This window comes from Lithobates pipiens, unplaced genomic scaffold (genome assembly GCF_037356315.1).
Source record: "Lithobates pipiens isolate NorthernLeopardFrog02 unplaced genomic scaffold, aLitPip1_a1.2 Scaffold_19, whole genome shotgun sequence".
Taxonomy (NCBI): domain Eukaryota; kingdom Metazoa; phylum Chordata; class Amphibia; order Anura; family Ranidae; genus Lithobates; species Lithobates pipiens.
The window spans coordinates 336721317-336738317 of record NW_027507764.1 but is presented as its reverse complement, the minus strand read 5'-3'; the positions used below and the strand labels follow the sequence as shown (position 1 = coordinate 336738317).

Genomic DNA, 17001 nt, shown 5'->3' with positions numbered 1-17001 from the left:
AAGCTGGACCACGTTGCAGCCCTACAAATCTGCCCAGGCGAAGCACCAGCCCACACAGCCTGCAAAGTCGCCACCGACCTAGTTGAGTGTGTTTTAATACGCACTGGAGATTCCACCCCCCCTTATAACATATGCCTGACTAATAGCCATGCTCAGCCATCTGGCAAGTGTATGCCCGGAGGCTCTGGACCCTTTCTTGGACCCTGAGAATAAAACAAAAAAAAGGAGTCAGACTTCCTAAACCGACTTGTACAGTCTAAATATTGCAGGACGCACATCCCAACATCCAAACTATGAAAAATATGTTCCCGTTTCCTCACAGGTACCCACAAAAGGTGGGTAACAATCTCCTGAGCCCTGTGAAATTCAGAGGCTACTTTTGGCAAAAACGCCAGATCCGTCTTAACTAAACTACACGGTCCAGGAAAACCTGAAAAAAAGAAGAAGGAGCTCTCACAGAGAGCTTCGAGTTCACTCCCTCTCCTAGCTGTAGCGATAGCCACCAAAAACACCATCTATAAAGGTGATCCATTTCAACGTGCAGGCTCCCAATGGCACAAAGAGCTCCCCTGTAAGCACCTGCAAAACTAAAAGAAAGATCCCACATAGGGAATGGAGAGACTGACAGGCCTTTGCCTACTCAAGACCTTGAAAAACCTGCCTATCCATGGATCAAACTCCAGTTTTTCTACAAAAACGCTTAAAGCGGACACCTGCCCTTTCAGGGTACTAAGGGCTAATCCTTTATCTGCTCCTGCCTGCAGAAACTAACACTGCTATGGAGCTGTGTACAAAGTAGTTTTCCAAGCACCAACTATTAAAAACTCTTGCAAACCTTTCGGTAAATAACCTGCGTTTTCTTCTTTGTACAATTTAAAAGGGTGGCCACCAAGCGATCAGAAAAGCCTTTTCCCTTTAGCAACTCTTCCTCAGAAGACAAGCTGCAAGGTTCCACTGTTCTGTCCCTGGACCAGGAGGTCCTCCTGGACCGGGAGAATCCAGGGAGGTTCTACAGCCAAGCCCTCAAGAACGGAGAACCATGGTCTCCTGGGCCAGTGCAGAGCAATCAATAGAAGTTGGCGTTTCCTAGAAGGGCAGGAGTCGGGGTCTCTCTATGGTGGCTGTCCTGAAAGCCGGCCCTGGGAAAAAGATCATCAGCTGTCATATCTAAAACTGAATCTAGATCAGGACCAAATAAAATCTCCCATAAATTGGGTTCCACACAATTTACTTTTAGACGCTGCATCTCCTGGCCAGGTCTTCAGCCATAGGGCTCTCCTGGCTGAATTAGTCCGCTAGAATCTTCTATAATGTGGGCTTTTAGCGGATTTAGTCAGAACTCAATTTTTCTAGAAACGCAGGTAGTAGCCATAGCTAGTTTGAGGTTGCCCATGATGGATTGCCAAGCCTTTTTAAGCTGTTGATCCATCCTTTTGTCCATGGGATCTTTTAATATTCCCATGTCTTCGAATGCAAAGTCTATCTGGAAACTTGGGAAAATGACACGTCCAAATTAGGAACTTTGTTCCAAAGCGCCTCTAGGTCTTCATTGAACGGGAAGTGTCTTATGCGCTCTTGGGAAAAGTTTCTCTGGATGCTCCCATTCCTTTTTGATGGCTTCAGAGATTACTGAATGCACGGGGAAAGGGCAACTTGTTTCACTAAAACAAGACAGGTCATGCAGCAATAATTCTCCTTTTTCACCCAAGCCCAATGTTACATAGACGGCTTTCAACAGACTGTCTACTTGTTCCAAGGACAGTTTCTATCTTGAAGGTGCATCTTCTGCCCATTCCTCTTCCCTGGAGTGAGAGGGGGAATGTCCCCTTGGGTAGGAGGACCAGCTTCAGCCTCCACCGCTGGGATTATGAGCCCTGAGAGGATCCTGATGCAAGAAGATCGAAAAGATTGGAGCATCTTTAACTCTAACTGATGCAATTAAATCTCTGCATGCAGAAGAATCTTCTTCCTTAACCAAGGAGTCAATGCAAATTTGACACAAAGCCTTCTTCCAATCGTCTGGTAACTTAATTTTACATGTGGGACATTTTTGATTGTTGAATCAGAGCTCTTAGCTTGCCAAAATAACACCATAGCATCCCAGCGAGTCAAACCTGCCTAACAGGCTCACCACAGGTGCGCAGCTTCCTGTGCCCAGATACTCCACTTGCTGCTGGGACAGTTTATTATGGTGCTGCTTGTTAGTGGCTTTGAACGCCGGTTCCGGAGTTCATCAGCGCCACTGCACTGGACCCCACAACCGGAATAAAGGTACCAGGTCCACTCCTCCCATCTCCCCCTGTGCAATTTCTGGCGGAAATTACACTGCGCCTGTTCCCTTGCCGGATACCTCATTTCTGGCTGACCGAGTCTCAACTCTGCCACCAAAAAGATGGCAGTGGCCTGTAACGCCAACAAGCTGGGGAACCCCGTGAATGGCCACCACCGAGGAGTGGCCCCAGAATCAATCAAGCTCTCTCTGAGCTTAAGAGGAAGGAGCCCACTTACCAGCTACCCTTTGTGCTGAGTGGGAGGGGTGGATTCTGGAGGCAAAAGGGTATGGGGAGGTAGGCAGTCTGGCGTCTCAGAACAGCACCCAAGAGACCCCGACTCCCACTAGGTGTTCCCTTACTGGAGGAAACAAACTGACGAGCTGTGGGGAGAAGCCTCCTTTTAAAATTTGGTGGAGTTGGCGTTTCCTAGTGGGTGGAGCCACTCAGGTGCTGTCTTGAAAGACGTTTAGAGAAATTTTGTATTTTTTCACTTTCAAATATAATGTTTAACAGGACAAATAGGAGGGTGAATCTCCTTGACAGGGGCACATATGGCAATAAAAACAGGTGTTCTAATCCTTCTACACTATCCAAAACAGGTTTTGCCTTTAGTTCTATTTTAATGAATATACCCTTTAGTGTGGCTACACTCAGCTTTGTAACACTTTTGCACTAGCTTTAAAAAATTTGCTGGGTGTCATCCAGACCAAAGTTACTTAGCAGCCACAAAACTTCACAGCAGCATTCAAGGCACAGCTCATGGAACAGAGGGACAAAGAATGGGAAGCGCTACAAGAGAGGTCCACTCTAATCATAGGTACACTACTTTCCTGAGGCTGGAATTGGGCTTCAAAGAAATCTTGTAGCTTTTTGTGGTCTGCCATCACTGACCTACTGAAGTTGCCAACAGTTTTGGTCGCCGGCCTTATTTACTTTGGAACCCAGAGCAGGTTTGTAGGAAATCAAGTCAGAATTCAAATACTCCATACACAGTACTGTAAAAAAAAATTGCAATGAAGACGAAGGCAGACATTATGCAAATATAAGTGCAAGTTCACCTTAGATTTTTCTGTAAAGGTGAACTTATACTTAAACATGCCATATAATGACTTCATTTAAAAAAAAAACTGTAGTTTACTGTCCATGTGCCCCAGTGTGCATTGCAATTGAACATTTGGATATTTACAACAATTTTCTCCTTTTCCTCTTTGTCAAACAGAATGTATAACAAGCAGTAAATGTCATTTTCAGCCGCTTTCAACATCAGACAAAAACACACAGGTTAAAGGGCAACAGTATGTAAAAATTACAGTTCTTTTAACTGTCAACTTTGTGGCGTCAAAGCTAGTAAGTATTACGGAAGCAATTGGACAAGAACACTTATTCAAAGGGCTAGAAGATGATTGATAGGGTTACCTAGATCACAACAGGAGGCCTAGTATTAGAAGAAAAACAACCTAAAATGCAAGATAAATACATTCTCCTATGTTCTACTAGATACACATTTCCCCAAATATTGCATACATAAAGGGGACATCGAAAGGTCAAAAACATGCAAAAGCATGTGACAACAGAGTGACTTAGGATGTCAGAAACCTTAGCTCTTTGGCACAGTGCAAGAAATGCTTTCTGGAAAGATTAAAAGGAAAAAAAAAAAAAATACCAAAATTAACTCTTGCTATTGGCTGACATCACAAAGCTGGTCCAGGCTCTGCAGAGATCCTGAGAATAGTGTCGGGACCAGTCCGTATGCCTTAACAGAAGCTGGCTCAGCCTCTCAGCGTGCTGCAGGGAGAGCGCCAGCCGCTCCCTCACCCTCCACATTCCACCACTCCATTGAGCACAGTAGGGGCCGAGCACTGTCATCGCTCTGTGCTCAGAGTGGACCTGAGAACTGAGCAACCAGCGATCTTTGAGCGCTCAGTTCTCAGGTGTAGAGGTTGCAGGGGACAGATACAGCACTGGTTCCAAGCTGCATCTACCTTGCCGATTATAAATGGTTTATTTTCTTTAAATCCCACAACACCACTACAGGAGATGGTCTACACCAAGTTGTTCTTCAAAAGTGAACCTGGCCTTTAGAGTGAACATGTGTTTTGCACATACGATACAAGAGCAACAGGTTGGCTTAAAATTCCCACCTGCATAAAATGCAGTTTCCTTTGTTCCTCCTCTGCTCCAATTTGCCACTCCAAGGAGGAACATATTCAATAGTTTGGGTAGGCAGAGCATTAACTCTCCCCCTCTATAGCATTCCCCATTGGGCTCTAGCAAGAGGTTGACATCTGTTGGGTTCACAAACTTAATGGCAGTGGCAAGCAATTAAGGCCCGCCATACTCTACCCACGACAAGCTAATCCATTTTAACTGGATTTGCTCTACAGATGTCTGTAGGGACAACATTATAAAGCTGTTAGGCATGCAGTACAATCAATGTAAGAAATGTTATGTAAACGCCATCAACTTCTTTGCATAACTCCACTGCTGCCTAAAGAGACCCTGTAACCAACTTAGAAAAATTTCAAGTAAAAAAAAAATAAAAAAAAATAAAAAAGTACAGAAAACTCAAAAATGCCATTTGCCGGATTTTCCATAAATGTTTTGCTTGGAACGTGCAAGAAAACGTCCCACCTAGGTGGTGACTGCAGTCAGCAAACAAGGATGAACTATAACAAATGTTAAATTGGGGGTTGCTATGAATAGATCTGGCGCTATACCTATATGTGAAAGTATGTCTCCAGGGACTTAATGGTGTAATAAATTAAAAGTGTTACTTCAACCTGATATATAAGTGACAATGTGCAATGTGCTGTTCTAGTATGAAATATATACAAGTAAAGATTGGAAAATGTATAAATAGAAATATTTGCCACAGTAATAGATATTTGCCAGCGTGCTGGCTATAGAATAAAATTATGTGCAATGTAAAACTTAAATTAGTGATCACTTCTTAATGTCTAAAAACATATAAATACCCAGAACATGTAAGGTGCTAGTGCTAGTTCTACTTAATATATTAGTGACAAATATGAAATGTAAACACAAAATTAGCCAAACTATAAAGTTTAAAGTGCACAAATGTGACGGTAAAATATATGCATGCAATGATAAAATGCACAATAAATATGTGATAGATGTCAGTACATCAAGTGGAACATGCCAAAAAATTGGGAGTGAAAAAAACCAAGAAAAGGGTAAAAAATGAAAATAAAAATGTTAAATATTTGTCCAAGAAATATAAAAATATATAAAAATATAAAAAAGATAAAAATGTAAGAAAGAGCAAGAAGTCTTTGGTGCAGTGCAATAAATGGGGTTTTTTCCGTGGATAAAAGGAGGGGATGTGATAGATCCAAATCTATTCTTCATGCATTGTGGACACTTCTAGGTTGTACTCTCACCAGAAAAATAACCCCATCCGGGGAGGATCAGCCTTCACAGTATGAGCTACTGTGTCGCTCTCTGGCTTGCTTCTGGTGGGCTGCTGGGGATCCCTCGTTATTTCCAGGTGGAGTGTGCCACAGTATGTATATGTTAAAAGAGAGGACCATCCATAGTGTGATACCGTATAAATCAATTTATTAAACAAATACTTAAAACTACTCACAATTTTAGATATAGGTAATGGCATAAAGGGTTGCTGTATAAGAAGTAAGGAAGCTGCTGCGAGCGTTCCGTTCGGCTTCCACGCCGTCTGTGTTGAAAGTGCTGGTAACCAAAGGCAAATCTTACCCTCCTTTCAGAAAAGGCTTCATCCTGACAGGTCTCCCGCAGAAGTCGGCAGGAGAGGGGAGAACCCTGCAGAGCTGTGGGGATGAAGTGGGGCGGGAAAAAGCACAAGGAGGCTGGAAAACACACTGGGGGGAGGGGGCAAAGAAAGAAGCTTCTTTCTACTGCCCCCTCCCCCCAGTGTGTTTTCCAGCCTCCTTGTGCTTTTTCCCGCCCCACTTCATCCCCACAGCTCTGCAGGGTTCTCCCCTCTCCTGCCGACTTCTGCGGGAGACCTGTCAGGATGAAGCCTTTTCTGAAAGGAGGGTAAGATTTGCCTTTGGTTACCAGCACTTTCAACACAGACGGCGTGGAAGCCGAACGGAACGCTCGCAGCAGCTTCCTTACTTCTTATACAGCAACCCTTTATGCCATTACCTATATCTAAAATTGTGAGTAGTTTTAAGTATTTGTTTAATAAATTGATTTATACGGTATCACACTATGGATGGTCCTCTCTTTTAACATATACATACTGTGGCACACTCCACCTGGAAATAACGAGGGATCCCCAGCAGCCCACCAGAAGCAAGCCAGAGAACGACACAGTAGCTCATACTGTGAAGGCTGATCCTCCCCGGATGGGGTTATTTTTCTGGTGAGAGTACAACCTAGAAGTGTCCACAATGCATGAAGAATAGATTTGGATCTATCACATCCCCTCCTTTTATCCACGGAAAAAACCCCATTTATTGCACTGCACCAAAGACTTCTTGCTCTTTCTTACATTTTTATCTTTTTTATATTTTTATATATTTTTATATTTCTTGGACAAATATTTAACATTTTTATTTTTATTTTCATTTTTTACCCTTTTCTTGGTTTTTTTCACTCCCAATTTTTTGGCATGTTCCACTTGATGTACTGACATCTATCACATATTTATTGTGCATTTTATCATTGCATGCATATATTTTACCGTCACATTTGTGCACTTTAAACTTTATAGTTTGGCTAATTTTGTGTTTACATTTCATATTTGTCACTAATATATTAAGTAGAACTAGCACTAGCACCTTACATGTTCTGGGTATTTATATGTTTTTAGACATTAAGAAGTGATCACTAATTTAAGTTTTACATTGCACATAATTTTATTCTATAGCCAGCACGCTGGCAAATATCTATTACTGTGGCAAATATTTCTATTTATACATTTTCCAATCTTTACTTATATATATTTCATACTAGAACAGCACATTGCACATTGTCACTTATATATCAGGTTGAAGTAACACTTTTAATTTATTACACCATTAAGTCCCTGGAGACATACTTTCACATATAGGTATAGCGCCAGATCTATTCATAGCAACCCCCAATTTAACATTCGCCACCCTACCAGGTGGATACTAATAGAGGCAGCTCCTACCTATTTCATCTCATTTTATTTTATATTTACATATAAGCTCCATAGCGCAACCTACCACCCCTGTTCCAACTATAACAAATGGACTTCATTTTTAAACACCAACCTGCACTAGATTAATAAAGTTTGTATTGCTTAGTACAATTTCCAAATTGGAATGACTTAATGGAAGCGTGGGGAGGATGGGCTTTGTAGTGCATTACATCAGTAATTATTCCCCAACTCTTTACAGCGTTGGCCTGAACAGGTTGCTGCTTATCTGACCTTGCAGGAAACGTACACAAAACACTTATACCCCAAGGAGACCAGTGAATCCACTAGCGGACTCTCGTTGATAAATAGTACAATAAGCTGGCGTGATTACAGGCCATGCTGCACATTCTTTATGGAAGTTTTGATTTGTTATCTGGATCGGAATGGAAAACTCATAGAAAGGACAGCAAAATAGGAAGCTCTGGAGGCTGCTGCATGCAAGTGATTTCATCAGTTTGTGCTTTCTCTTAGTAACTTACCTCGTAGCCCTTTTCCAACAGGAATTCAGCCAAATAAGAGCCATCCTGGGAAGAGAGGGAAAAAAAAAAAAAATAGAGATTAAAGGAATGTGAGAAGCATAAATAATGAAATCTAGTGGAGCTGACATTATGTAATACAGCACTATAGAAATGAAACTACAGCATGGTGTACTCACTCTTATACCATCACATGGCAAAACATTAGAATTGGCTATGGTCATTAAAAAGCATTCTACTCTTGGGAATATGCATTTAACTGCTTAAACTAAAATCCAATGACAGATCTTTACAGATCAAATGTTATTTTAGTCATTACACCGAGAAATATTACTGTTGGAAAGGACTGGAGCAGTAAAACCAGAACTGTTTATAGGATGTTATTGAAGTGAGCAAAAAATACGCAAAAAATGTACAACTTGTAGCAACAAATCGAAAAGGATTTCAGCCTGCATTTTGTCTTACATTTCATATGATATAATGATTGAAAACCGACTCTTATGCTTCTTGCACACAGGAGTAAAAAAAAAGCTCAAGTTTTTTACTGATCTGAAATTAGATGCATTGTTGTCTATGAAACCATGCATACAGCTGGGTTAAAAAAATAAAAATAAAAACAGTAAATACAGAGTTGCCAGCTAGATAAAGGAAAGCCCGTAGACTTTGTATCTGGATTTTGCAAAAACACAGTTCCCCATAAACGTTTACTGTATAAAATAAGGTCCATTGGCATGGACCATAGGGTGAGTACATGGATTGAAAACTGGCTACAAGGGCGAGTTCAGAGGGTGGTGATAAATGGGGAGTACTCGGAATGGTCAGAGGTGGGCAGTGGGGTACCCCAGGGTTCTGTGCTGGGACCAATCCTATTTGAATTTTCTCATAAATGACCTGGAGGATAGGGTTAACAGTTCAATCTTGGTATTTGCGGACGTTACTAAGCCAAGCAGGGCAATAACTTCTCCGCAGGATGTGGAATCCTTGCGAAAAGATCTGAACAAATTAATGGGGTGGACAACTACATGGCAAATGAGGTTGAATGTAGAAAAATGCATTTTACATTTGGGTGGCAAAAATAGGAATGCAATCTATACACGGGGGGAGAACCTCTGGGGGTCCTAGTAGATAGCAGCAGCTTGGCATTGCATGTCATTGCTAACAAAGCAAATTATTGGCATGCATTAAAAAAAAAAACTCCAACTCAAGAGATAAAACTATAATTGTCCTGCTCTACAAGACTCTGGTCCGGCCGCACCTGGAATATGTTGTCCAGTTCTGGGCACCAGTCCTCAGGAAGGATGTACTGGAAATGGAGAGAGTACAAAGAAGAGCAACAAAGCTGATAAAGGGTCTGGAGAATATTAGTTATGAGGAAATATACGGGGATATACAATGTAATACTGACATATAATCACATAGGTTGGACTTGACGGACTTGTATCTTTTTCAACCTCACCTACTATGTAGAGTCCAGTACAGAGCAGTAGAACAAAATTAGAAATATTTTACATTTCAGGAATTTACTTGCTTTTACTCATTTTATATTTAATAATAATTTTTATTTATTATTTTATTGTTACACAAGTATAAGGGAGTATATTACATTACTGGCAATTGAAAGGTCTAAAAAAATAATTCACCCGCGCTAGACATACTTGTGGCTATACACGGTCGCTGCTGTTCATGAAACTCAAAGTAAAACTACAGAGCAAACAATTCCAAAATAAAGTGCAGATTCCCAAAGTGCAAAGCATATTACATAAAAAAAACATTTACATTTGCACACCATTACACGCCTATACTCAGGTCTTTACAGTTTGTCCCCTTGCACACAGTTGTCAAAAGTTCCTGGAGTAAATATCAGTAAATTATTGACGCCCATAACTTTCTTACTCTATCCAAACTGGAAAAAAAAAAAAAAAAGTGGGTCAAATTGATGTTCATTTTCAACCACAGTGACGGGACAATTTGGAAATGGAAACTTCTTAGTCAAAAGAATTTTCAGACAATGTATGTGGTTTTCGTTCAGAAAATTACATTCATTTTAAAAACAGAATGTTAAAAACAAGTGAAAATTTCAAACAAAATTCTTTCATTCAGCAAATGTACAAAGATTTTTCATCTGAAAATGGATCTGTGTGACCAGCATAAGGCTCGGTACACACCTATGCAGTTTGCTTTTGATCTGTTTCTGCAGTGCTTTTTGCTGTAAGTGTTGATTTTTGCGCACATGATTTTACTGCAATTTGCATTTTTGGGCAGATTAAAAACAAACTGCTACAAAAAAGGCATTACATGCTTTTCTGCAGCTTCTCCATTGAAGTATATTGAACCAATAAAGCACCATTTTGCATTAAAAGTCCCTGACCATTTCAGATGTGAACGTGTCCCATAGGAAACCATGTAAATGAACTGTAGTCCATTTCTGCAAAAAGCACCAATAAACACATAGATGTGAACCAGGTCCAAGACTAAAGTTTAGTAACAATGGAAAAAAAAAAAAAAAAAAAAAATTAAAAAATTAGCCCTTTTTTTTGTGCAATAAAGTAGATAATCACTACTGTAAGGGGTTAATTTTTTTTACTGTAGAACAGTGAAAATATTTACAGTAGCGATTTGCTCTTTGTACTATAAAGGGCTCATTTTAGTTTTTTTTTAACCCTATTATGTTACTGGTCGATTAATAGATTATGAAAATAGTAATCAATTAATTTCATAATCTATTAGTTGTTGATTAATCGATTAGTTGTTTCAGCCCTAGATGTCGATGTGCCTTTCAAGAAGGTACAACATAGTAAACCTACAAGAGAATCATAAGTTCTAGAAATAAATGATAAAATAAATCAGAACATGTAAAAGCAAATTTAGTCCAGCTGATTACCAAGATCGTCACAATTAAGCCATTTAAGTGAAAGGAATTGGAGTGGGTGGATGACAGGCAGAATGCCCTGCTGTGTATCACATGATTAAACTACTTTTAAAGGTTGGGGAGGTCATTGGTGTGCAGCCTGTTTTTTCCTATCACACTTGCTTCTACAGCAGGGTACACGCTTAGGCAGGCACTTGAGAACAGCTGGAGGACGAAGAGAAGATGGCATTAAGGAGCCCTGTGGATTACCACTAGGTTTCATTCCCATCAAGTGATAAGAGGATACAGTAGGCAAGATAAAAAAAAAAAAAAGCCTGGATAAACCCATAGATCAAACAGATATGGCTATATATGGCTATGCAATTAGTGGAACCTCTACGCTAGTCTCAATTCCATTTCATTTCCACCAGGGAGCTATCTGTAAAAGGAAATTCTTTCCACTGAACCCCCACTATGTAATGGGGCACATCTGCCACTTGCCATCGGTGCTTGCGCTTTTCCACTGTACACCAAGAGGCACTTTTCTATTAACCACCAACTAAATTTACCATCAATGTATGGAGCCATTTCTCCACTGTTCACCAATGTAAGGGAATATTGCAATTTAATTACATTTTTGTCTGATTCCATGATCATTACTGAACAGAATTAAATTATATTATATAGGGAAGGAGCACAGTCAAAAAATTTGACCCCTATAGACAATTTATTTCTAGATATCTACAACTTACTGATCAGTCCAATGTATTCATAGCTGTAGATAGTATAAATTTAAGCAGGGGGTTTCTTGAGATCAATACACTTAAAAGAATCTTCCATAGGGCCATCTGTTGCATACGTAGAAGCTATGGAAAGAATCCGGCATACAAAAGCATGAGCCCATGGATGTACTTTTAGTTTCCATCAATGATACATGTTAGTGGCAGTTGCTGTACTCATCTAAAACTACAGGACTTCCCAGTGATAAACTTTAATTTGTTTAAACTTTTGGCAAGCTGCTCCTGGTCGTCACACCATTGTATAAATAGATGTGCCTATGCATAGGAGGTGTTTGCTTAACAGGCTTGGGGAGCTATGAAATGCATAAAAAAGTGCCATCTCTTCCCATGTAAATTACTAATTTACATGTATTTTTCAGTACTATTAATGCTGTATATAGTTTGTTGCCTTCGGTGTGTTCTCTTGGCCCTGCAGGTGTATCCATCCACCCAATACGCCTATTGGTCTGAGGTTCCCTATTGTGAGAGACTGTCCATCTGAAACCCTTACTATGTGATGAGCCCGATTTTAACTCTATGCGAATTACCATTTGTCTTTTCACCATAATGTTAAATTATTACTCAGATTCTGCACTGCTGTTCTCGTCTGTGTGCCTAGAGATACTTCAGTCTATTCAGGGGTGCTGAATATGGTGCATGGGGATCAGCAGGATGTTGTCGTGAACGCTCCATGTGGGCTTTTTGCTGTTCTGCATAGACATGTACACAAACTCCAGGTTAAGTGCAATATAGGCTATGCTTTTAAAATTACAATTTCCTATTGGTTGCTGCTTTTTCCCCTCCTCCTTGTACAAAAAACTATGACACCTACTACAACCCTTTACCTAGATATACAAGCATTAAATGATTTTACGGTGTCTAAAACCTCTCAGGAATGGAGAAAAAAAAAAAAAAAGTATGTTCAGATCCTGTGAAGTATAAATAAGGTAGTGGTGTTAAAGACACAGGGTTAAAAGGGAAGGGAAGTTCTGTGTGGATTTAATAAGCTGATGTGAAACAGACCTGACCAGGATTGAACCCTGTCAATAAGGTCTTGTTCTTCTCACCCAAGCCATTTCTCAGACTTTCCAACCACACTGGAACATTTTGAACTAGCAGTGGCACTCGCTTCCTCACTACTTCCTTTCCAGGTCTATCGAGTGATAGGCCCAGGATTTGCAATGAGATGGAAACAGGCAGCAAGTGCTACTGGTGTCTGGCTGACGCACAGTACAGCTGATTTACTGTCTGGCAATGTAACACAGACCATGCAGAGTGATGTGGAACTCCACCAGCACCCATAGGCCACAGTACTGTGCCGGGTGTCAGTTTTCAAAAAGGGTCAAGCAAAGCAGCCATTGTTAATGCCTATAATCGAAGCATTGACTCTGGGCTAGAGCATGTGCCAAGATCCTGTAATGAAATCAGGGAAGGAGGAACATTCCAGGAGTGCTAGATGTGATAAAATACACAGATTTGTTTGTCCAGAGCTAAAGTTCTTTTCCACAAAGGGCTACAGGCTATCAACTTTGATGATGTTTGACCATATTAGTCAGGGTGGGTATTTATATATTCACTAATGTAAAGTAAACAGCTTTAAATTGCTGACCCAGAAAAGAAAGAATCTAGCTTTTTCACCCAGAAGTACTAAAAAAAAAAAAAAACACAACACACAGTAGTGAAAAAACATGTATATTTAGCCAATTTCAGACCAGTTTATTGCAAGTGGCATTCATTTCTGCTAGTTTAAATAAAGGATTGCTTTTTAGCCACATAATTGGTTCGCATGAGAGTACTTAAAGGAGTTGACAGAGAAAATGCTCATGAAAATCAAATACTAGGCTGCGCTGCTCTCCTGAATGCTGGAAAATGTCTAACAGCCAATATGGACAACTTGTTTCTGGTCCATAGGAGCGCAACAATATGATTACTGTGTTGGGGTAGGTAGTGGGATGTTCAAAGCAATTTTAAAACTTCAGCATGAAATTTAAGCTTTGGCTCACACCTACTCATACTCCACTATTGATCAGTAGAACCATCCATTACTGAAAGTTGTCAACTGTGAAGTGCAGGAAGTGGGACGGGAGTGGCCAGATATTAAAGATCTGCTAAATTTAAATTGGCATAAATCTGCATCCTGGGCAGGGGCGGACTGACAACTCATGGGGCCCCCGGGCAATAGGAAATTATGGGGCCCCCAGGAAATCAGAGTTTATGGGGCCACACAGTATACACACAGACATGTTTCTATTGGCTGAGAAGGTACTGGAGAGGTGAGGTGGGGCAGCTATAAGCGAGATTTTTTTTTTAGACCAAAAGGATGTCGGTAAGGGACATTTCAGAGACAGATGTAAAAAAACAGATTTTTGCATAATGAATGAATGAATGAATGAATGAATGAATGAATGGAATGAAATACTTGTATAGCGCACAATGCGAACTGAATCACCTCTAGTCCCTGGTTTTACTGAGGCTGGCAAACCCTGATGGGGCCCCCTAGTGGCCCGGGGCCCTCGGGCAGTGCCCGAGTGGCCGAATGGTCAGTCCGCCCCTGATCCTGGGGTATTTGTTTCTGGGGCACATAAACCACTTACTAAAGACAGGTGCTGGCACATGTAGAGGTCTTCTTTCAGATCCAGGTGAAGACACAAAAATGTTTATTTTAAAAATTCATTTCATTTCAGCACATCAATTCTAGTACATTTCAATCTAGTTTTTATGAGTTCTGGGCACATTTCACATCTTCTACTTTCATGGTGTGAATTATTCACTCCTTTCACAGACATGAAATTGGATTCCAATACAGTGAAAACCGATATTTCACTCCAAAAATCCAATTTTACCAATACACAACAACCTCCTGGGAGTATATTTAAATTTTTGATACAAACCCAAACCAAAGTTTTATAAACTGACTACTTCCCTCCCAGGCCAATACTGACATCTCTCCTACATGTAAAAATAAGTTGAGGGGTGTGGCTTACTCATGGCAGCATGAAGACGTCTTCCCCAGAGCTCTGCACGGTCCAAGACAAAGACCCGCCAGACTGATTGCACAGCTGAGCCATTTTTCATGCTGGAGGGACTGCAAAAACCCACCAGCCACTGGGGAACCAAGGGGTAAAGAAATTACCCACCACTTCCTTCAGCAGCACGCAATCTCCTTTCCCGCAGCACTAAGATGGCGGCGCCGCCAATGCTAGTAAGCAGATTAAACCAGTGGGGACTGCAGGAGACTTATCCTCCACCGCCGAACGTCCGCCCTTCCCTATACCATCCCTGGATCTCCTGCGATCATACACACAGCTGGACTCTGGGCCGTCTGTAGGGGCGAGCAACTGCCCAGAGGGGGCTCTCCAGGATATAGTCGCAGTGCTGCCCACTAAACAGGACCTGCAGGCTATGGCAACTTCCATCGTCAATGCTCACAAGGGAGCTTCATGATCTCCGCCAGCAGGCGGACATAATGGAAGAATGGGTGACGAACCTGGAATCTTCTAATGCCACGGATGCCCGCATCACCACCCTGGAGTCAGAACATCAGGCCTTCCACCGCCATCTAATTGAAGTCCAGCTGCAGCTTGATGGAGAGAATAGGAGAAAAATCTCCATCTCCACAGCATCCCTGAAGCCACCATGGGCCAGGATCTACACGCCTGGCTATTCTTAACCAGGTACTTGCCAAATCCCCCATCACTGACCTAGAGTTGGACAGAGTGCACCGAGTCCCAAAGGAGGGGGGAAGTATCCACTACGGTGCAGGCATCATCCCCCGATAGCTCTCCTGAATGCCGATTTGAAACTGTTCGTAACATTTTTAGCCAATCGGTTGCTCCCACATATCCTGAGTCTTGTCCATAAGGATCAGACAGGCTTTGTGCCCCTTCGAGAGTCCCGCGACACCATCCGGGTCGTGAACCTGATCCATGCTGCTAGACAGTCCAACCATCCTCTTCTCTTGCTGTCCATGGACGCAGAGAAAGCTTTTGATCAGGTAAACTGGACTTAACAAGCCACCCTTAAACATATCGCCCTCCGATCCTCCATGCCAAGTTAGATACCATCTTTATTCTAACGCTACAGCTGCGGTTAAGGTCAATGAGCCAAGATCTGATTTCTTCAATATTCACAATGGCACGAGACAAGGCTCTCTTGTCCCCTCTGATATTTATATTATCCCCAGAGCCCTGTGTGCAGGGCTCTGGGGATACAGGGCAGACTCTGCCATTATAGGGTATCGAAAAACGTCAGGGATGCATAAGGTGGCCGTATTTGCAAATGATCCGATTCCTCCTCGCACCCCATCCCCCTTTTTACATGTTACCAGGGTAGAGTTAGAGGTCTAGCAAATCGAATTGAAACACCAGAGCTCTGTCCTGTTATCTTCCTCGCTGATCAGTGGGTGCTGTGACAAAGCCAGCATGCGCATACTACCTGAAAGTGCCAGACCAGGCACTAGATATGCGATTCTGCTGCTGTACTCATACATGAGGAATGAATTTGGCAAGCAGTTACTTGTGGCTAAATGTCATTGAGGTCTAATATAAGTTTATGCAAATTTAACCCCCTTGATGTACTCAAAAATAGGATTTTTAAAATGGCTTACCTGTAAAATCCTTTTCTTTGATGTACATCAGGGGACAGAGCCATAGTAATTACTATGTGGGATATCCCAATGGAAACTGGAGGGGGGGGGGGTTGGGGGAGCCGAAGACGAAGCAGCCGAAGACGAAGCAGCCGAAGACGAAGCAGCCGAAGACGAAGCAGCCGAAGACGAAGCAGCCGAAGACGAAGCAGCCGAAGACGAAGCAGCCGAAGTCAGGGATTTGATCAAATCTGGTAAACATATGAACTGAAGACCAAGTCGTGGCCTTACAGATCTGAGCCATAGAGGCCTGATGCACCGCCCAAGAGGCACTAATCGCCCTGGTTGAGTGTGCTTTAACATGAAAAGGAGGAATTATTTTCTTTAAGCCATAAGCCTGAATAATGACTTGACGAATCCACTTGGAAATAGTGGATTTCTACGCAGTCTGTCCTCTTTGGACCATCTGGCAGTACGAATAAAACATCCGTTTTACAAACTGCCTTTAAATACACTGACAGCTCTCACTAGATCAAGGGAACGTAGTGCCTTTTCTTCCCTAGATCGAGGCTCTGGGAAGAAAGGAATAATATCTTGGTTTAAGTGAAAACCTGTCACCACCTTTGGCATGAATTCAGGATGAGGGCGCAACACCACCTTATCCTTATGCATGATCAGATATGGCTCTTTACAAGACAGAGCCGCTAGTTCTGATATCCTTCTAGCAGAAGAAATGGCAACCAGAAAGACTATCTTTCTAGCCAAAAGAACCAAGGGAATCTCACGTAAAGGTTCAAAAGGCCGTTTCTGCAAAGCCGATAAGACCAAAATTCTAATCCCATGAATTTAGAGGTGCCTTGATAGGGGGAT

At 41.7% G+C, this 17001-nt stretch overlaps 1 protein-coding gene across 1 annotated transcript in view; it reads right to left on the bottom strand.

Annotated features, from left to right (window-relative positions):
- Positions 1 to 17001, bottom strand: part of GMDS (GDP-mannose 4,6-dehydratase) — a 762090-nt gene that overhangs the window by 646157 nt on the left and 98932 nt on the right. The window contains exon 3 of the mRNA XM_077492101.1: positions 7923 to 7967. Within this exon, the coding sequence (XP_077348227.1) occupies positions 7923 to 7967 (45 nt within the window). The remainder of the gene's footprint in view (positions 1 to 7922; positions 7968 to 17001) is intronic.